Here is a 21,731-nt window from a genome sequence, read left to right as displayed (position 1 = left end):
AGTCTCAGGAATTATGGTTAAGCTGATGCAATAAATTAGTGTATTTTTTTTTTAGAATGTTGTATGTGTATATGTATGTGTGTGTATAAGTGAACCTGTGCCATGGTTTGGGTATGGCCCCTTGCAGTCACATTGGAGATACGGTCCCCAGTGCATTCGTGTTGCAAGGTGCGACCCTTTGGATCCCACCTAGGTCATACAGGTAACTGAGTCATTCGTAGATTAGTGGACTAATGGGTCGCTGTGGGAGTAACCGTTATAGGACTGAGCACTCTCGCTTGCTCACTCTGTCTCACATCATGTTACATCCTCTGCTTTGTTAGGGTGCAGTGAAAAGCCCCTCCCAGATGCCAAGCAGATGTTAGCACCACATCCTTGGATTTCCAGCCTCCAGAATCGTGAGCTACATAAATCTCTTATTTTTTAATAAGTTACTGGATTTGTCATATTCAATTATAGCAACAGAAAATGAACCAAGACACCCTGCTCTGGAATCCATGTAAAAACACATCTGTGAAGTGTTTTTAGGGCACTTTTACATTCATTTGTGGTTAAGAACCTGCCCAAGCTCTGTGCTAGGTATTTGATATACACTGTATTATCATGTAAAATGTTTCTCAAAGACTTGAGAAGCTAGCAGGTAGCTATTATTATCCAGAAGCTGGTTTGCTTTTGGCTATTTCAGAGTTTTCCCCCCAGAAGAAGAAGCCTAAGGAAGTTTGGGTAGCACATTTGCCCACAGAGCCTCTCTTTCGCAGAGGCTCTTTGGCTGTGCTTTCCTTTGGCTCAGGGAATTAAGCCCGCTTCAGGCCAGGTCCCTGGGTTTCCTGGTCTATTGCTCTCCTTTGTTCCTTAGATCTGAAAATTCTTCAAGGCTGGAGAGGAAGTGCAGTGAGTTGATTCTCATGTACCTGGAGAAGAGAATGTAGAGGTGGCGGAACCACAGGAGCTGGCTATGGTGGCAGGACATGGCTTTCTAGAAAAGAACAAAGGGGACCAGTTATGGACACTTTCTCTATTTCTGTTACTGTCAGATCTGCTTTCTTACTCTGAAACCCTTCCTCCCACGAACACACTGCACCTACAGTTTCCCCGGCATCTACCTGTGCACACTGACCGGTCTCTAACACTGCCTCTGCTTCCCAGCTCCTTGTGGTTACAGCAGATGCACCAAAGAACACCTGGAGCACTTGCTGCCCACATAACACCAGAGGCAGTCTACAGCCATCACCTCAATGCGAACAGTGCTGTGAGTTAAATACTAATATTATTAGGTATTATTTTTTGTTAATTTTTGGGTTTTTGGTCCTGGGAATTCAAGTTAGGCCCTTCACACTGAGCTACATCCCCAGCTCTTTTTCAGTTTTTATTTTGAGACAGGGTCTTGCTTGATTGCTAAGTTGCCCAGGCTGGACTTGAATTTATGATCCTCCTGCCTTAGCCTCCCAGAATGCTTGGATTATAGGCCTATACTACCATGCTTAGCCATTTTTTTCCTCCCTTAAAACAAATGAGGAAACTAAGCAATCTCAGATAGCTAGTAGGCAGCAGAGTTGAGATTTTTTTTTTTTTTTTTTGGTACTGGGAATCAAACTCAGGACCTTGCGCTTGTCAGGCAGGCGCTTGGGCCCCTGAGCTATATCCCCATCCCCCAGAGTTGAGATTCAAACTCAGAGCATCTGGTTGACTCTGTGGCCTGCATTTTTTGTTGCTGTTGTTGTTGTTTTTGTTTTTTTGTTTTTTCTCCGGTACCGGGAACCGAACTCACGATCTTGCACTTGCCGGGCAGGTGCTTTGCCACTGAGCTAAATCCCCAGCCCCTGTGGCCTGCATTCTTAATCATTTTGCTCCACTACTTTACTTGTACAGCACAAGGGTGTTTCAGAAGAAGAGGGAGAAAAAGGGGTCTGGGGTGTAGTTCTGTGGTGGGGTCCTCCCCTAAGGTATGTGAAGTCTTGGGGAGGATATGAGTTGTCCTTCCCACCTTCTAGCAGGGGAATGTATATTATCTTGTTATTTTAATTCAGTTTTTTTTTTTTTTTTTTTTTTTTTTTTTTTTTTTAATTTCCCATGGTGCTGGGATTGAACCCAGGGCCTTGTGGATGCTGGGTAAACACTCTACCACTGAGCTATATCCTTGCCCCTTCCCCCCTTTCATTTTATTTTGAGACGGGGTCTCGCTAAATTGTCCAGCTGGTCTTCAACTTCTACACCTCCAGCTCCAGGCTCCTAAATAGCTAGGGTTACAGCTGTGCACCACCATACACAGCTCTAGTTCAGTTTTTAAACAGATTATAGCAACTGATTTAACTATATATGACATATGTGAAAGCTTGCTATTTTTCTTTGAGTACTATAATTTAACTTCTACATGACTTTATAGGAGTGAACATACCTGTGATAATCAAGCTTTAGATGACAAAATAAATTGGAACAGAATTATCACCATAGAATATATTCAGGAAAATATTATATATCATCTTTTCCACAGGAAACACAAGTAAACATTTTAAGGAAACTTTATCCTTTTTTTTTTTTTTTTTTTGCGGTACTGGGGATCGAACTCACGACCTTGTGCTTGCTAGGCAGGTGCTTATGCCACTGAGCTATATCCCTAGCCTTTAAGTAAACTTTATTACCAGAAGCAAAAAGGATGTCTGAACTCAGAAAATAGAACATTCTGAATACCATAATAAAAATAAATGTTTAGGAAACTGTTGGGAGAAGTCATGGCCTTTATACAGTCTAAGCCACACTTGGTCTGTCTCCTTGGAATACTTACCTTGTTATACAGATTTCCCACATCGTGGTGTTCAATTGGCCTATCTACCTAATCTTTCAGTGACAGCACTCATTCAATAAGATGGGCACCTAGAGAAATTATTTATTTCTTCTCAATTTAGTTTTTCATTAACTATATTTTTTATTAGCTTTACTCACATTTTTTTTTTCTTTTTTTAGCAGTGGCAAAATATTCAAGAAAGTAAAAGTGAAGAGTGGGAGAGAAACTGGCTCTGCAGAGTGAGCTTGGACCAAGTAAATAGAAAAAGAGGGTGAGATCAAAGATGAAAGTCCACATTGTGTCTGGGAAACACAGCGTGGGCTATCAGGGCCGGTATGATAGCCTCAAATTTTCAAAGGGATACTGAAAAAAATCAAAATTGTGTGCACAGTTTTGTGTTTTTTTGTTTTTCTCCCTCTTCTGGAGCATTTTCACTACCTACCTTTCAAAATGTTGATTTTACTGGTTATACAGTACTGTATAATTTACCTACCGAATATTAGAACCTATTTTGACTACTCTAAATTACACTAAAGAACATTCTTGCACATAAGTTTATAGACTCATCTTTGTTCATTTCCTTAAAATTCTAGAGAAATATAAATCATTGGGCCACAGTATGAATTATACAAGTAATACAAGGTTATAAAAATGTTTAAAATTGAAAAACATGCCTTGAATCCCACTATTTGGAAGTAATCACTATTAGTGTTTTGCATGTTCTTGTGGAAAATACAGCATGCTCTCTATATACTGTTTTGTAGTAACCTGTTTGTTTTCTGTAATTTATCAACAACAACAACAACAAAAAAGGTAAAAATGTTCTCTAAGCAAAAAGGTAAAAACAGTTTCTCACGTTCATTATTCTTTTTTTTGCAGTACTGGGGATTGAACTCACGACCTTGCGCATGCCAGGCAGGCGCTGAGCTATATCCCCAGCCCCTCACATTCATTATTCTTGCTTCCCAGAAGGGCTGTAGCAATTTACATACCTGTTTCATTAAAGCTTTAACAATGATTTCTAATATGACCTTTTCCACTTTGCTAGCAAAAGAATTACTTTTTATTTTCTTATTCTCAAAATTATTCCACTGTTCTGACATGGTGAGTGCAGGAAATCCATGCATCCTATTCCACACACATAGCCAAGACAGAAAACATAAAGAGAATACAAAAAACAACATGAATGGGTGAAAGTTAAGATCCACAGCATCATGAACATACAGAATGCAAACATAGGAGTGAGGACTCAAGGTGGAGGTTTGCTGACTCCTGGCTTTGCGAGATAGGAGACCCAAACTTGGAGCTTAGAGCTTGGAGCCGGGAAGGGTCTCCTTCGCTTGTGGAGCAAAGCTTGGGGGAGCAGTGCCTGCTGCAGTGCACAGAGAGCTGAGTGCAGCGGTAGCAGCACTGTGCCTCGTTAGTGCAGAATCAGCCAGAGACTGGAACTGGCATCAGAGGACCAGATCCTGGCCGTTCAGCAACTGCAAAGCTCTTGGACAGGCGGGGACACAGAGGAAGAGGAAGATAAAATCAAGAACCTACAGCACCTTTTCCCAAATTTGCACAGCAGACTTCTTGAAGACACAAAGTAACTTAATGAAAAGACAAAAAAAACCCAGCAACTGGGCTGTAAATATATTCTTGATAAAAACAGGTTTATAGAACAGTTTATCTAAGCTAAAAGAATTAAATTTAGGATGTTCAAAGAGCTAAATAAAAGCAGAAAAACTCTAAAAGAGAATAAGAAATTATGAGATAGATGTAACAATGGGTACACAGGAAATAAAAAATGACAAATTTTGGAAAACAAAATATGAAATAGAAAAAAATTTTAAAAGGAAAATGAAGAAACACAAAGAGCCAGGTATGGTGGCACATCCTATAATCCCAGTTACACAGGAGGCTGTGGAAAGGCAAGTGCAAGTTCAAGGCCAGTCTGGGCATCTTAGAACACCCTGTCTCAAAATAAAAAATTAAATGAGACAGGCGGAGAGTGAAAAAAAAAAAAACAAAACAAAACAAAACACAAAATGGGCTGGGGTGTGACTCAGCTCAGTGGTACAGCACTTGCTCAACATGGAAAGAGGCCCTGGGTTCCAACCTCAGCACTGAAAAATACAGAAAGACACAAAACCTAGATTTCTAGGGCCTGATGTATACTTACTAGGCGTCCTGGAATGAGGATGAAGGGAATATTACACAGAAGGCAAGGGAAGAGGTATCAAGCGAGGACTGTTCAGAAGCACTAAGTATGGGTGCTCGGGTTGAGAGTACTAAGCAGATCGTGTAAACAAGGTCTGCCATAGACATACTGCAGTAAGACAGTAGGGCCCAGAAATACAGCGGTAACCTTCACAAAGAAAAAAGATTATATAACACCAGGCTTTTATCGGCATAGATGCTGTCAAAGATGAAGTGAAATACAGAGATACATCTTGAAAAATGCTGAGGTGGGCTGGGGATATAGCTCAGTGGCACAAATGCCTGCCTGGCAAGCATGAGGTCCTGAGTTTGATTTCCGGTACTAAAAATGCTTGCACACAGCTGTAATCCCAGCATTCTGCAAGGTAGAGGGAGGAGGAGCAGAAGTTGAAGTCCAGCCTGGGCAATTTAGTGAGACCCTGTCTCAAAAACAAAACAAAAACCCACAGGGATGTAGTTCAGTGTAAAGGCCCTGGGTTTTATCTCCAGTACAAAAAAAAAAAAAAGCAAAGGGGAAATAAACTATCCTCTCCAGCTAAACTCACTCAAAAGACAGGACATCCAAACATCTAAAGGCTAAGAGAATTTGTCTTTCTCAGACTGTCACTTGAAAAATTACTGAAGAAGAGTTAGGGTGTTTAGCTCAGTGGTAGAACACTTACTACCATGCGCAAGGCCTTGGGTTCAACCCACAGCACTGCAAAAGAAAACACCAGCAACAGAATTACTAAAGAATATACATCAGCAAAAGGAGAACCCAAAAGAAATGTGTAAGAACGATGACGGCCAGGAATCAAGCATAATCCAGCTGTAACAGCCTAGCAGCCTAAGCTACACTAAAGAGAGTGGGCAAGAATCGAGTGTGTGCAGTTAAGTGTGCAAAGGAGCACAAATTACTGATTAACTCACTGCTTTGAATTTTATAGTGATGGATGACTTTACAATTTTAGAAGTCAGCCAGCCATGTTGGCAGACACCAATAGGAGCACTTGGAAGGCTGAGGCAAGACGAATGCTAGAGTTTGAGGCCAGCCTGGGCTGCACAGTGAGTTCAAGGTCAGCCTGAAATATATAGTGAGACCTTGTCTCAAAAAAACCAAAAAACTCAAACAAACAAACACCTCCCCCAAAGAAAAACAGAAGGGAAGGGACTATGGAAAACTCAACCAATCCGAGGGGAATGTTAAACAGAAAACAAAAAATTGGTTAGTAGAAATAAATCTAAGGCTGGGCATAGTGGCACATACCTGTAATCTAGCACTTGAGAGGATGAGGCAGGAGGACTGCCATGAGTTCAAGGCCAGCCTTTGCTACACAGTGAAACCCTGTCTCAAAAAACTAAAAGGTGTCTATCATAGAAAATTATCCTTGAGTTTCTTTGTTTTTTTTTTTTGTTTTTCTCCGGTACCGGGAACCGAACTCACGACCTTGCGCTTGCCAGGCAGGCGCTTTTGCCGCTGAGCTAAATCCCCAGCCCCTATCCTTCAGTTTCTAACAAAGCAGTTTCACTCACTGCTACTTTTCTTTTTGTGCTCGATTCAGGTCTGGAGGTTGTACTTGGAGAAAACTGGTGCAATTCCCCTCCACCTGCCTCTCCCAACTCAGTGGTTCTTAGGGTCACCTGTTCCACTGCCAGCTAAGCATTTTCACCAGGAGAGCCTCGTGGGCCTCTCTTCCTCACCTGAAATGGCAGGCTGCCCCCACTGGCTTTTTACAGAGGGTGTGGCCAAGTCTGAATTCTTTTTAGGGCTGGTGATACAGCTCAGCGGTACAGCGCCTGCCTGGATTCTTTTTAGACTCAGGCTGGGAGCACTCCTCCATGTATAATAGTAGAAAACTGGCAAATCTGAAATGTCCAAAGATAAAGGATGCTGGAGGTATTTTATGATCCATCTGTACAAGTGAGATATTAGACAGCCATTACATTTGGAATACTTAGTGACACAGGAGAAAATGTTCATAATATTTCGTTAAAGATTTATTTTTGTTTTTGTTTTCTTTTGAGACAGGCTCTTGCTGTGTAGCTTAGGCTAGCTTTGAACTCACTATGTAGCCCAGGCTGATCTTTATGTCATAGTGATCCTCCTGCTTCAGGCTCCCAAGTGCTGATTACAGGCATGGGCCACCATGTCTGGCAAAGCAAATTTTAAGTAGCAGGAGTTATATATAACTCACTATATATATATTTGAAGAGTATAGCCCAACGTATTAACAATTACTTCTGAGTGGTGGGCTTGCAGGTAATTTTTATTTCTTCTTTCCTTTTTCTTTTTTTGGTACTGGGAATCAAACTCACGACCTCAACGCTTGCCAAGCAGGTGTTGTGCTGCTGAGTTATATCCCTGGCCTTCTCTTATTTTCTTGATGCTTTTATATATTTCTAAACTTTCTACAATAAGCATGAGTCATTTAGTGGCTTTTAAAAAATTATTATAATCAGAAAAAAAGGTCAAAGTCATTTAAGTCTGTGCTTGCCACACCCTGGCTGGCCTGGTTCTAAGACTCAGGGAGAGGTGCGGGCCCGTGTGGAAGGTCTGGCAAGGGCTCCTGCAGGGTTTTGTGGAGCCAGGCGCCCAGATGGGGGTGTCCAGGAATTCGCAGTGCTCACCTTGGCCAGGGCCACTTCCTCACTGGTGAGCACGAAGAGGACATCCTGCGTGCGCAGCAGAGACCAGGGCAGATCCAGAAGGGAGAGGTATTTGCGCAGCACATTCACAGACTGAAGCGTCAGCACAGAGCAGCCTGGGTGGGAGGGTGCAGAGAGAAGAGCCTTCCCTGAGCAGATCTTCCCGAGCAGATCTTCCCCAGTGGCTAAGGGGAGAGCGGGCCACTTGCCATGGAGTTGCCGAGTGTCTCTGTGGCACCAAAGCTGCTCTTTGCCCAGCATTCTCACTGGCAGGGAGGGTGAGGGGCCACACAAGACCTGATAGGCTGCCCTCTGCCCCACAACAGCCCCAGCAGGAAGAGGTGGGTGACCAGAGTTTGGCGTCTGGCTACCTCAAGGCCAAGGAAAACAGGAATTTCTATAATGGGAGGCCAGAGACGTGTTTCCAGCCCTGTCGCTCAAGAACTGACCAAGTTGAAGCTGGACACACCTGTAACCCAGTACTCTGGGAAGCTGAAGTAGGAGGACTGGAAGTTTGAGCACAGCCTGGGACACTGGTCTCAAAATAAAAATTTTTCAAAGGTCTGAGGATGTAGCTCAGTATAAAGGCCCGAGCTGAAGCCCCAATACTGGAAAAAAAAGTCCCTCAGCTGCTCTGAGTCCCAGGCTTCCTCCTTCCTCCCTCTTTCTTCTTCCTTCCCTCTCTGTTCCTTTCGTCTCCTCTGCCTCATCCTCTTTTTTTTCTGGAAGATCTATATATTTTTATTTTAAAAATTTTTTCCAACTAACATCTAAAATTTTTTTTTGTTTTTCTTCCAGTACCAGGAATTGAACTCATGACCTTGCACTTGCCAAGCAGGCGCTTTGCTGCTGAGCTAAATCCCCAGCCCTTAAAATTTTTCTGTTTTATTGGCATGTATGTCTAGTACATAATGCCCATGCTCCTGTGGAGCTGGTACCTGTACATGACACCTTAATTCCTTTCTCATCACCTCTCCCTTCCGCGCCTCCCCTGGCCATCATCTCTTGATCACTTTGCTTTTTCTAAGCACGTCTGCAGTACATGTTTCCATTCCTTGAGTGGAGCGGCACGCACATTTGAATGCCTCTTTCAGAATGCCTTTTTCATCTGCTCCCTCTCTCTTCCCCCATCTCTCGACCCCCGCCCCGAGAAAGAGCTGTCCCCGTACTTCCCGTCATCTCTCTTTTCTTTTGCTCTTTATTTTTACTTTGCGTTTCTCATTTAAGAGAAACAACATGATATTTAAGGTTGTGTGTCCGATATCACACTTAACATTACAGTGTTTTTTTTTTGTGGTACTGGGGAAGGAACTCAGGGCCTTGTGCACGCTACCTCCCAGCCCTTAACATTAGTCTTAAAGTGCATCCATTTTCCTACAAACTACATGTTTATGCTTTTCATGGCAAAGTAGTACTCCACTGTATGCGAATACCACACTTTGTCCATTCATCTGTTGATGGACATATAGGCTGCTTTCAAGATTTAGTTAATATGAATTATTCTGCTATAAACATCAGAATACATATATCTCTGTAATAGATCTTTAACTCTTGGAAGATACTTAGGGAAATAGCTGGATCAAATGAAATCCTCCTCTTTTTCCTCTTTGCTTTTTGTTTTTTGAGACAGGGTTTTTCTATGTAGTCTAGGCTGGCCTTCAACTCCCTATGCTGCTCAAGTTGGCCTTAGACACACAGATCCTTGTGCCAAGTCTGGGATTATGGGCATGTGCCACCATGCCAAGCTTGCTTGCTTTTCTCTCTCCTTTGTCTGCCTCCCTTCTTTCCTTCTTCCCTCCCTCCTCCCTCCGTCCCTTCCTTCTTCCCTCCTTCCTCTGTCCCTTCCTTCCTTCTTCCCTCCTCCCTTCCCCCCTCCCTTCCTTCTTCCCTCCTTCCTTCCTCCTTTCCTTCCTTCTTCCCTCCTCCCTTCCCCCCTCCCTTCCTTCCTTCTTCCCTCCCTTCTCTGTCTCCCCTCCCCTCCCCCTCTCCTGACAGGGTCTTAATATGGGTCTCATTATGTTGCCCAGGCTGGCCTAGGACAACCCCTAGGTTCAAGCAATCTTCTTGCCTCAGCTTCCAGAGTATCTAGGTCTACAGATGTACACTACAGCACCCAGCTCTTGAATCTCAGTTTTATAATTTATAAAGTAATGCTAATAGTATGAGATGAACAGTGTTTTTTGTTGTTGTTTGAGACAGGGTCTCTATGCAGTTCAGGCTGGTCTTGAACTTACTTTGTAGCCCAGGCTGGTCTCAAACTCAAAATGATCCTCCTGCCTCAGCCTCCCAAGTGCTGGGATTACAGGTGTGCACCACCATGCCCGGCCCCCAAACAGTGTTGATACAAGAATCAAGTGAATTATAGTCATGTTTCTATGACCTCTCAGCTTGGTAAGTTCAGAAAGCCAGTGCAGAGGGCACACACTGCCTATGTTTTCATTTGCTTATGTTTTCATTCACTGAATCTTGAGAGGCAAGACAGAGCAGACACTGGCCTATAGGTGGTAAGCAAGGGTCCTATGCAGTGTGGCCAAATGGGATCAAAGGCCTTCCTGAGGGTTAGGGAGAGATTACTCTCAAGCAGATTAGTCCATCTGTCACCTGTCAGCAACTTGCTAATTAGCTGGGGACTGTGAGTTTGGGTGGACAGACCAACAGAACACCAGAGGCTAAAAGGACTGTCCTGTGAGAAACTAGACAGGTGTGAGGCAAGCCTGGCCTCTCAGCACATCTGGAATCGGCCCTCTCGCAGGGCACTTGCCAGTGGATGCAGCCTGACAGAACTGAGTCAGGAAGTGAGGCTGCCTTCCCAGCTCTAGCCTCTGCTCCACCTAGGCCAGCTCTCTGTACTGTACAGTTGTTCCTCAATATCGGATGGGGCTTTATTCCAGGAGCCCCACAGATACAAAATCTATGGATGCACAAGTCTCTCATATAAAACCACATAGTATTTGTACAGAATCCATACACTTCCTCTTGTCTTCCACTGTAATACAGCTCTAGGCTACTTATAGACCTAGCATAATGTAAACGCTATGTAAATGTCGTGTACTGTGCTGTTTAGGAGATAATGAGAAGATAAGAGTCTATCTAGACTCAGTACGGATGTGGTTTCTTTCCTGTGTAACTTTGACCTATGGTTGTTGAATCCATGGACATGGAACTTGTGGATATGGAGGGTCAAAAGTATTTGCAAATTTTTCTCTGAGAAGTTTACACGAGGGATGGCAACTAGTAGCTTTTTGCCCAGAAGACAGCCCTTACCTTCAGGGAACTTCCCTTCTGAGTGCAAGGCCCTGGAGGGAGAAAAGAAAAGAGAGAGGGTAAGAACGGTGCGCATGTGTCACCAAGGCAGCCTCTGGACAAAGGCCTGCAGGCTCCACGGGGCCTCACACAGGCTCCCAAGTGATTTCTTGTGCACACATCACCATCAGGATTCCACACTTTTGGCTACAGATGAAGAGATCTGGGTGGGCATCTCGGCCAAGGAGAGCTAATCCCAAGGCTGCTCTGTGGCCTACGCAACGACTCTATGCAAGCTTTGCCTGTTATATTTGAAGGTAACTACCTTGGGCTCTGAAAAGCTTTTCTCTGTGATGTATGACAGTAGAATATAAGAGGAGGGATGATGTGAGCCTACCAGCAGTGATCTCTGCATTTCTTCCCCACTTTATTTTATTTTATTTCATTTCCCCGCTTTGTTATTTTAAAAGCTGGGAGACAGGCTGGGGTGGGCAGCTCCCTGACCCAACACATACACACACACACTTACCTAACAAGGACTCTTGGCAGAGGGGTAAAGAAGTTCAGAGAGTTGATCAACTTTTGGAACTGACTCTCTGGAACAGACCTGAGAAAGGTCTCTGAGTTCCTGAGAAGGAGATTACTTGTCCCGCCCCCTGGGGACACTGACTTTGTGACGGTCAGGCTGTCCACAGGAAGGGGTGAGCCCTGGAGGCCTGCATCTGGCACTCGCACTGTGCCCTTGCAGCCTAAGCACTCTCACTGAGCAAGCTTATGGAGGGAGCCCTGGGGTGGGGCAGAGGAGCAAAGGCGGAAAGCGGCTGAGAGGTGGTCAGAAAAGCCAGCTGCCGGGGGACAGTCACTGCCAGGCAGTCAGAGCAGCAGTTCAGTGGCTGCCAGGCAGAGCCACATGCCACTGAAAGGCCAAGACAGAGGAGGACTGAAATGAGTCTGATGAATTTAGCAGGCAGGAGTGCCTGTGGAAGAAAGGGTTAGAAGATGGTGAGCATGACCACAGGTTGTTTTTATATGAAGTGCAGTGTCCCCAATAGTGTAGAGAGGACCTGGAAGTGTGGTGAGCCTGTGGTACTCCAGGCTCTTGAGGAAAATGGTCCCAGGCAGTTCTGCTTACAGAAAGTGTCTCCCCTGGGTTCTCTACTGGAATGGAGCCTTCCCTGATTCCCCACTGCAGTGGAGACTGGACCAAGAATGGAACAAGATAAGAGAACTCAGTGCCATGGCAACCTTGGCTGTTATAGTGATCTTGGTTTGTCTGCAGGAAACCTGACTGGATCCTTTCTCTGGTACAGTGTGAATAGCTGGTTAAAACAAAAGTCCATGCAAGTCCTGAGAGCCTCAAAGTAACCATGTGGTTAGACAGACTGCTTCTGGACTACCTCACTTTTCCATGTCTCTTCATAGAAACATTGCAAAGTACAAATTACAAAAGCAAAAAAGACTAGCCAGGTATGGTGGTGCATGCTAGTAGTCCCAGCACTCAGGAGGCTGAGTCAGGAAGATTACCATGAGTTCAAGCCAGCCTGAACTATACAGTGAGACTCAGTCTGAAAAAAAAAAATCACAAAAGACTGACTGTAGCTGAGGAATGTGTCTTTCCTGAATCTGAATGAGGGCCAGGGATTTAGCTCAGTGGCAGAAGCACTTGTTTGGTAAAGACAAGGTCCTGAGTTCGATTTCCCGTACAAAATAAAAAGAATCTGAACAAACCTAATATATCTCACAATTGATCTCTATAAATGTGACCTCTGGCTGGTTGGGAAGTAACCAGTCTTCACAGGACGAGGGAGCAGTCTGGTCTCCTCTCATTCCACAGTCAAGGAATCAGGGAGAGGCCAGGCGTCGTGGTGCATACCTGTAATCCCAGCACTCAGGAGGCTGAGGTAGGAGGACTGTTGTGATTTTGAGACCAGCCTGGGCTACAAAATGAGCTCAAGGCCAGCCTGAGCTGCATATCGAGACCCTGTCTCAAAAAGATTAAAAAAAAAAAAAAAAGGAATCAGGGAGAGGAATCTGGAAAGAGTATATGGGTAATAATCTCTGCATCTTCCAATAAGTGATAGAAAATTTAAGGACAAGGCTGGAGGTTCTTCAGGTTGAATCTGCCTTCACAAGCATCTGAAAGAAGAATGAGATTCTGCTTCTGTCTCTGCCACTGTTGAACCTTGTAGTGCTGGGCAAATCCATGATGGCCTCAGTCAGACAAGGTAGTAGTTCTTAATGACTGGTGCGGTGGTCATTTCCAGCTTCACATACTTTACTGGTCCAGCCTGAGACTGCTGAGTGCACTAGGAGATTATACAACGAGTCCTTCATGTCTACTTGCCCCTTTCCATTCTCAGTAGCCAGTCTTTTTTTTTAGATTGAGTCTCACCGTATAGTTCAGGCTGGCTTGAACTCATGGTGATCTTCCTGACTCAGCCTCCTGAGTGCTGGGACTACTACCCTGCGGATGGGCCCAGCAGAAGCACTTCTCTAGGGGACAGGAACATTGTGTTTGTATGACCCTAAGTCACTCCAAATCTCTGAGGTTCCATGTTGGTTTTATTGGTAAAGTGAAGAAAAATGTCTGTAAAGTAGGGCAGCTATTACAAACAAATGAGATTTAATAGTTTTTAAGTTTTTTACAATTTTTTTTTTTTTTTTTTGTCTTTTTGAGACAAGGTCTCACTATGCAGTTCAGGCTGCCTTGAGCTCACTTTGTAGCCCAGGCTGGTCTCGAACTCACAATTATCCTCCCGCCTCAGCCTCCCAAGTGCTGTGATTACAGGCGTGCACCACCATGCCTGGCATAGTTTTTAAGTTATGTCCTTCTGTTCCAAAAAGAGATGTGAGGTAATGTACAAAATTCATAATGGAGGACAGCAAAATAAAATAAAAATGAGAGTAAAGAGGAAGAAGAGGAAGCCAGAAGACATACTAATCCACAGAGCTCATTCTTTGATGTCTTTTCGTTTGTTTGTTTTTTGAGACAGGGTCTTGCTTTGTAGTTTAGGCTGGCCTTGAAGTCACTATGTCCTTGAACTTACAGTGATCCTCCTGCCTCTGCCTTCCAAGTGCTGGGACTATAGGCATGTACCACCACGCCTAGCTCTTTAAAGTCTTACCCATGTGCTACAGGAGTTGCAAAATTGGTCAAGCAGCTTTCTGTGGCCAAAATAAAACCAGTTACCACATTTGCCATATCCAGGGGCTAAAAAAGTCAGCTGTTTAGGAGATGAGCATTTCAGCTGAGACTTATGACCAATTTCTCAGAGGGACGATGTGGGAGATACAGGAATTATAGTAAGCAACATAGCCAACAATAGGTGTCTGATAATTCAACGGTAAATTTTCCAGGCCTCAGATATCCAGGGGTAAAGTGCTTTAGCAACTGTGACAGTTAAGCAAATGGGCAAACCCTCTCCCACCCCCATCACCCAGAGAATCATACCTCACGGCTGCATACAGAGCAATATGATTGCTGTGACCACTGACTCCCCCTGCATCGAAAGTCACCACCTGTGGAGAAAGACAGAGTTTTCACTCACTTTCTCAGTAGCTGCCGCCATTCCACAGGGAATAGGAGGAGAGAGCAGAGCCCTGAAACTGTTCAGATGCTGAGGATATCTGCACTGACTCCTAAGCAGATCAGTGTGTGTAACTGTTGGCCTGGCTGGTTTTAACATAAAGATGGTTTACATGGGTTTACTGGTCACTCTTATTCCTGGCCAGTGGAGCAGAGTATAATTCAGCCATGAAAGAAACTTGGTTCAGAATATCTGTGTTGCTTATCTGCTTGGTTACTTATTAGCACATTTAATTTTCCTGGCTGGCTACACTGTGAACCTTGTTGGGTAAGTGCTGCCTGATTTATCTGGACTCTTTTCCTCATGCCACACCACAGCATGAAAGTTTTCTAGGTCAGTGACTACCATGTCCTGGGGTTGAGCACGCAGAAAAAGTGCATCTGTTCATGGACTGCCTGGCTTCCGTTTTCACAGATACAGCATAGTTTACTATCGACAAGCTGTCTAGGATTCAACATTTTATTTTGGCACCGATGGATTAAAAAGATCAAAGGATTATTTGCATAATGACAATAAAAAACAGAACCCGAATAATAAAGAAATATAAAAAAGTAAACAAGGACTTGGGAAAAAGAATGGGACAAGAAGGAAAGAAGGTGACTCGGTACGATGAAGGGACTCAGAACAAGTTGCAGCAGGCTGGGAAGGGATGCTCTCGTGGTCTTTCTAGTTAAAACCATAGGACATGTTGACTGGTCATCGTGAGGTTCTGAGATTTGAGAACTATCCTTTGGGAACACCATCAAGAGTCAGAACACCATCTCAGGTGAATTCAGGGTAATCTCAGGATGATCTTAAGAGTTCGGCCAGTGGATGCTACATTCCTTAAGAGTGAGAAACCCCTCTCCGGTGAGGCCCCTCTCCTCCTTTTTGTTTCCTGCCATTACTGAAATGTTTCCCAGGAATCAAGTTCTCTGCAGGAAGGTTTTCCCAGGGCCAGTCTTGATTAAGAGTGACCCTACTATTGCAGCCATGTGCTCCCATTTCTCCCAACCACCAGCAGATTTCTTAACTGTCACCCTGAGAATCTCAACCTTCGGTGTCAAAATCAGGTCTCCATTAAAGGACAAGTTATCCTTAGACTGCTCTCAGTCTCGGCCACCTCAGTGTGAACAAGGGCTCTGGAGTAAGATTTCTTGGTAGGCTGAATAATTATCCCCCAAATATGTCCTGATCCCTGGAACCTCTGAGTGTTACCTCACATGGCAAAAGGGGCTTTGCAAATGATTAAATTAAGGGCTTTCAGACGGGGATATTACTCTCCACTAGCTGGTGGCGCCAGTATGGCAGGTCCTTATAAGAGGGACCAGGAGTGCTGGTCAGAGAAGAAAGACGCGTGACAACAGCAGCAGAAACTGGCACACTACTTTGAAGATGGAAAGGGGCTCATAAGGCAAGAAATACGGTGATCACAAGAAGCTGGAAATGGTAAGGAAATACATTTTTCCTCCACACCTTTGGAAGGAAACAGCCTTTCCAACACCCTGACTCTAGCTCAGTGAAGTTGATTTTTGGATTTCTGACCTTCAGAAAAGTAAAAAAATAAATCTGCTGTTCTAAGCCACTAAATTTGTAATAGTTCATTGCAACAACCACAGGAATCTAATACATGGGGAAAAATAATTGGGGGGACCATTTGGAACATAGCAGTGTCATTTACATGGTGGTGGAGGATGGGTCACGGTCCTCCTCTCACACCAGTGTTCAACACTCATCACTTTCTTTCATTCTTCTCTCCCTCCTGCCTGCCTTCCCTCCTCCCCCTTCTCCCCTCCATACTGGGCACAGAACCCAGCACGTCCAGCATGCTGCTGCAGGCTACTGCCTTACCACTGAGCTGTGTTCCCAGCCTGGCAGCCATTGCTTTTAACCTTTGAGGGACAGTACTCCTCTTCAACAATTCACAGCTCCAGATCCTCCTTCACTGATCTATTTCTAAAGTCTTGCGTGTAAATACAAAGGTACATTTGCTGCAGTGTGATACTCCTACCTGCACTTAATCTTGTCTTTTTCTTCCTCTTGGATTGTAGGCCTTTACCTTACAATCAATCCTGCTCTTCCAAAGACAATCGATAGGAATAACGACATGTATCACAGCGTGTTATCTTCAGCAGAACTTTCTCCGCACGCTATACCGTTTGGCTCTCAAAACCATACCATAAAGTAGGATCTAAAACTCCTTGACAGTACAGCCTATGCAAGTGGGGCATGACGGTGCATACCTCTAATCCCAGCGTTCTGGGAGACGGACCTAGGAGAATCACAAGTTCCAGCCCGGCCTGGGCAACTTGGTGACTTAGTGACACCTGTCTCAGAATAAAGTACAAATAGGGCCGGAGATGTAGTGCAGTTCAAGGGCCCTGGGTTTAACCCCTAGTATGTACTAGAAAAATGAAAAAAACAGAAACAAAAAAACTCCCCCCAAACCAGTCTCTAAAGGTGCTAATCATGTAACCTCAGTATGCAGTGCTTTCCTGTCTTCCAGGCAACACAAGTAGGGGGAGGCCGGGTCTCGCCACCCAGACACTAACCACCTGCAGCATCTTGGGCAAGCTACAGAACTACTCATCAAAAGTTTTCTACTTGGAATGTCTTGGCTTCCTTATGTGTGATATCAAGGAAGTAACACTGCTCCACTTTTCTTGACAAATAGGTGAAGATAAAATTAGATCACATGTTGGGCGTGGCAGGGCACGCCTATAATCCCAGCACTAGGAGGCTGAGGCAGGAGGATCATTGCCAGTTTGAGACCAGCCTGGGCTACAAAGTGAGCGCAAGGCTAGCCTGAACTGCATAGCGAGACCCTGTCTCAAAGAGACAAAAAAAAAACCAAAAAACAAAAAAACAAACACCTCAGGAAGGATTATTACTATTATTCTTGTTGTTGTTATTTTGAGATTTAGACAGTCGGCCTTCTAAGCAGCTTTAAAATCAACCACAGGCTAAGGCTAGACCTGCTAAGTCCTAGTAGAGCTGAGTTAGGTGTGGCTAAGCCTGTCCACCTTTGCAAGTAAATATAAATGTCTGCTATTGCTCTAATGGTGACTGAAATTTCCTTCTAAAGTAAGTCTGAATTTACTCTCATGTTTTTAGGAATGTGAAATTAAAACCCTAGCTTTGGGCTGGGGGTGCACTTCAGTGGTAGAGCCCCTACTTAATATGTACAAGGTCTTGGGTATAGTTCAAGGCACCCTAAAATTCTATTTTTACAATCCCAGCTTCATTACTTGCCTACTTTGGGAAAACTACTTGGGCTCTGGGAACCTGTTTTCTCTAAAGAGAAAATAATATTCTAAATGTGAACATGCATGGTGCAAGGTGAAGTTCTGCACAAATGTGAGTCACAGCACACGATTCTGCAGGACAGAGGCAAGGAAGTCATACTCTGGAAAAAAATTCTGCCTGTATCTGGGCATTAGTAAGGCAGTTAGTCACACAGAAGATCTAAAAGGCATATTTCAGCTGGATGTGGTGCAGCCCACTTGTAATTCCAGCACCCTGGGAGTTTGAGGCAGGGGGATCACAAGTTCCAGCCCAGCCTGGATGACTTAGTGAGGTCCTGTTTCAAAATAAAAACTAAAAAAGAACTAGGGATCTAGCTCAGTGTGTAGGCCCTGGGTTCAATCCCTAGTACTAGAAGGGAAAAAAAAGGGTGTGTTTGTTCCTTAGTAAGTTTAGGAGAGAACATTGGAGGTTTGGGGCCTTTCTAGAGTGGCTCTTGAGCAGGACTGGATGTAGGCCAGTCGCGGGAAAAATTGCAGAAACCCACCAATGTGATGGGATGGGGACCCGGGCTTTCCACTGAAGGATGTGTCCTCTTACCAGGCTGATGCCATTGACCTCTATGTGCTGGAGGAGGACGCTAGCCACGTGTTCTGTGTCCCACTGCACTCCTGGGTCATCTGGAAAATCCCTGCAAGCAAGGAACACAACTTGAACACCTTTTCTTATCAGGTACAACCTCCCTCTAAGCTCCTATAGTATGTGCCCAGTTTTGTGACAGTTGTATTTGGTGATGGGGTTTCCCTACCTTTTAAGGAACTCAGATTTCAATTAAAAAGATAAGATGTACAAACATGAAACTAGAAATCAATGCACAATTTATTATTCAACCCACCCCCCAGCACTGGGGATTGAACCCAAGGCTTTTGCACTGAGCTACATACTCAGCCTTTTAAAATTATCCAGGTAGGATCAAACTTGGGGTCTTCCTGCCTCAGCCTCATGAGTGTTGTGATGACAGGTATTGCCCCAAAGTATTGAGACTATAGGCACATGCAACCACATCCAGCTTTTCTTTTTATAGTACTAGGGATTGAACCCAGGCCTTTTGCACTGAGCTACATCCTTAACCCATCTGATTTCATTATATTTTATTTAGTTTTGCGATATTGTCTCACCAAGTCACTCAATTTCTCAGGCTGGGCTTGAATTTACAACCCTTCTGCCTCAGCCTCCCTAGTAGCTGGGATTATAGGTGTTTTAGTTACTTTTCTCATCACTGAGACAAAATACCTGACACCTAAAGTTAAAAGCAGAAAGATTTATTTATCTCACAATTTGTAGAGGTTTCAATTCATAATAAGCTGGCTCTAAGGCAGGTTGGCTTGGCAGAGGGCATCAAAGAGGAGAAACAGTTCATAGCAGGCAGAAGACAGCAAAACCAAGCAAGGGACTTTAGCAGCTTTTTTCTCCCCCTTTTATACTCTATCCAGACTATCGGGATTACAGTGATACCAAACCAATCACATACCATTAATCTCAGCATTACACCATGAATCAATCACACTCTTGATCCAGCCACCTCTGAAAAAGCCCCACCTATGACTACATGGGGCTTGTGGGGGGACATCTAGGCATAAGCCGTAACAATAGGTCTGTGCCAGCACGCCTTGCTATTATTCGACATTTTGATAACAACCATCCTAACAGGTATAGTGGTACTTATGGTAGATCTGATTTGTATTTCCTTGATGGTGAGTACTTCTTTACGTACCTATTGGCCACTTGCATACCTTCTTTGGAAAAATGTCCACTGAGACCCTTTATCTATCTTTTAATCTTTTTTTTTCCTGCTATTGACTTGTCTATGTTCTTAATATATCTGGATATTAGTACCCTGTTGCGTGTAAGTTTTACAAATATTTTCTCCTATTCTGTAGCTTACCTTTTCATTTTATTGACTGTTTTCTTTACTGTGCAAAAGATATTTAGTTTTATGGAGTTTTACTTGTTTATTTTTGCTTTTGTTATCTGTGCTTTTGGAATTCTGTTCATAAAATTACTGTCAAGACCCATATCAAGGAGTTCTCTTGTAAAAAGATTTTACAGATTCAGGTATAATGTTTAAGTAATCAATCTTGAGGTTGTAATCATTTTTTCCCCTGCCCTCTTCACTCTTCCTTTGCCGGGGATTGAGCCCAGGGCCTAGCACGTACTAGGTAAGAGGTCTACCACTGAGCTACATCACCAGTGCTGTAAACAATTTTTGAGTGAGTTTGAAGACTGGTCATAGATTATAATTTTTTGGAAAGGACAGAGGTCTTGGATATTAAGTACAGGCCTCTATTACTTTACCAGAGTTAATCAAGCTCCCAGTACTTACTGATGATCTATTGACATTTCAGTATTTTTCTATTATTTTGCACTTCACCCTTAGAATAGTAACTGGTACATAGGAGGAATTCATGAAGTATTGCTTTCCCATTATTATTTTGTAGTATTTTCTTCACTATTTTCCTCTGGTACCCAAGAGTGGGAGATATTATCCATCCCTACTGGGAATAGTGTTGATTGGTTTTAGGGTAGTGTCTTCTGGTAGCTGCTGACTTGTGACCCTAAAAGTGGGCTGAGCATATATGGATGTTCTCACCAACATTTCTTCTCAAACTTTCTTCAGATCCATCAGTGATGGAACGCTGACGTGACCAGCACTCCCAGAACAATGACATCTTTTTTTTTTTTTCGGGTACCAGGAATCAAACTCACGACTTTGCACTTGCCAGGCAGGCGCTGTGCCGCTAAGCAAAATTCCCAGCCCCCCAGAACAACGAAGATGCTGAAGTCAGCAAGACAGAGCCTTCCGTTCAATGCCACTGGGATCCCCCTGCCATGCAAAATGCCTGCTCGGGCTTCTGATCACGTGAGATTCCTCCCAGCTCTTCTTTCTCCCTCTTCTGTCTTACTCATTTTCCAGGGCTCATCTTCGTGCTACCAACTCCATAAAGCTTTCTGCAAGGGACTTAGGGCCAAGTGGAAGTTTAGAGGTCCCAACCCCCTATCCTGCCCTCCTTTCTGACACCAACTTACAAGTTCAAGGGTTCCCCAGGTCACTCTCAGTTTCCATAATTCACATAGCACTCACCGAAAGCTGTCCTATGTGTGGTTACAGTTTATCTCAGAGAAATGACACAGATTAAATCTAGCCAAAGTCCAGGTGGGTATGCTGTTGCACATCGGTAATTCCAGATACTCAGGTGAGAAGGAGGATCACAAGTCCAAGGCCAGACTTGAGACCCTATCTCAAAACAAAATTTTTAAAAGGTAGGGGTTCAAATTTATGCCCAATCCAAAATGGTCACCTGAGATGAATACACACTTCTCAGATGAAGAAATACAAACAGCAAAGAAATATATGAAAGAATGCTCAACATCACTGGTTATTCTAGAGATGCAAATTAAAACAACTCTGAGATTCTGTCTCACCCCAGAAAGAATGGCTATCATCAAGAAATCAACCACTAACAAATGCTGGAGGGTTATGGGGAAAAAGGAACCCTTCGACACTGTTGGTAGGAGTGTAGATTGGTGAAACCACTGTGGAAATCGGTGTGGAGATTCTTTAAAAAACTAGGATTGGAGGTCCCATTTGACCAACTATTCCCCTTGTGGGTATCTTCCCAGAAGAATTAAAAACATTGTACCACAGTGATATATGTGCACCCATGTTCATAGCAGTACAATTTGTCATAGCTACACCTTGGAAACAATCCAAATGCCCATCAACTGAGGAGTGGATAAAAAAGATGTGGTATTTTCATACAATGGAGCACTACTCAGCCATAAAGAAGGATAAACTGGAGACTTTTATAGTAAATGGATGCAACTTGTGACCATACTCATGTGAAATAAGCCAGACACACATATGTAAACATCGTATTGTCTCCCTAGTGTGAGAAGCTGAAAGAGTACATGAGATCCAAAATGTACAAAAAATGGGAAGAAACTTAAAAAGCAAAGAGAAACTAGGATGGGGAAAGAAGAAAAGGAAGGGGGAAGCAAAAAAAAAA

The 21,731-nt window shown here is 43.8% G+C and overlaps 1 protein-coding gene across 1 annotated transcript in view; it reads right to left on the bottom strand.

Moving 5' to 3' along the window:
• Positions 1–404: 404 nt before the first annotated feature.
• Positions 405–21,731, bottom strand: part of Pigl (phosphatidylinositol glycan anchor biosynthesis, class L) — a 78,665-nt gene continuing 57,338 nt past the window's right edge. Inside the window, exons 5-9 of the mRNA XM_013522032.1 lie at positions 18,265–18,355; positions 14,307–14,374; positions 10,877–10,908; positions 7,595–7,728; positions 405–976 (exon numbers count right to left, since the gene is read on the bottom strand). Coding sequence (XP_013377486.1) covers positions 833–976; positions 7,595–7,728; positions 10,877–10,908; positions 14,307–14,374; positions 18,265–18,355 — 469 coding nt within the window. The 3' untranslated portion in view covers positions 405–832. The remainder of the gene's footprint in view (positions 977–7,594; positions 7,729–10,876; positions 10,909–14,306; positions 14,375–18,264; positions 18,356–21,731) is intronic.

This window comes from Chinchilla lanigera, unplaced genomic scaffold, assembly GCF_000276665.1.
Source record: "Chinchilla lanigera isolate Chin_1 unplaced genomic scaffold, ChiLan1.0 scaffold00066, whole genome shotgun sequence".
Classification (NCBI taxonomy): Eukaryota; Metazoa; Chordata; class Mammalia; order Rodentia; family Chinchillidae; genus Chinchilla; species Chinchilla lanigera.
The sequence above is the reverse complement of the archived record's forward strand: the minus strand, read 5'-3'. Positions and strand labels throughout refer to the sequence as shown.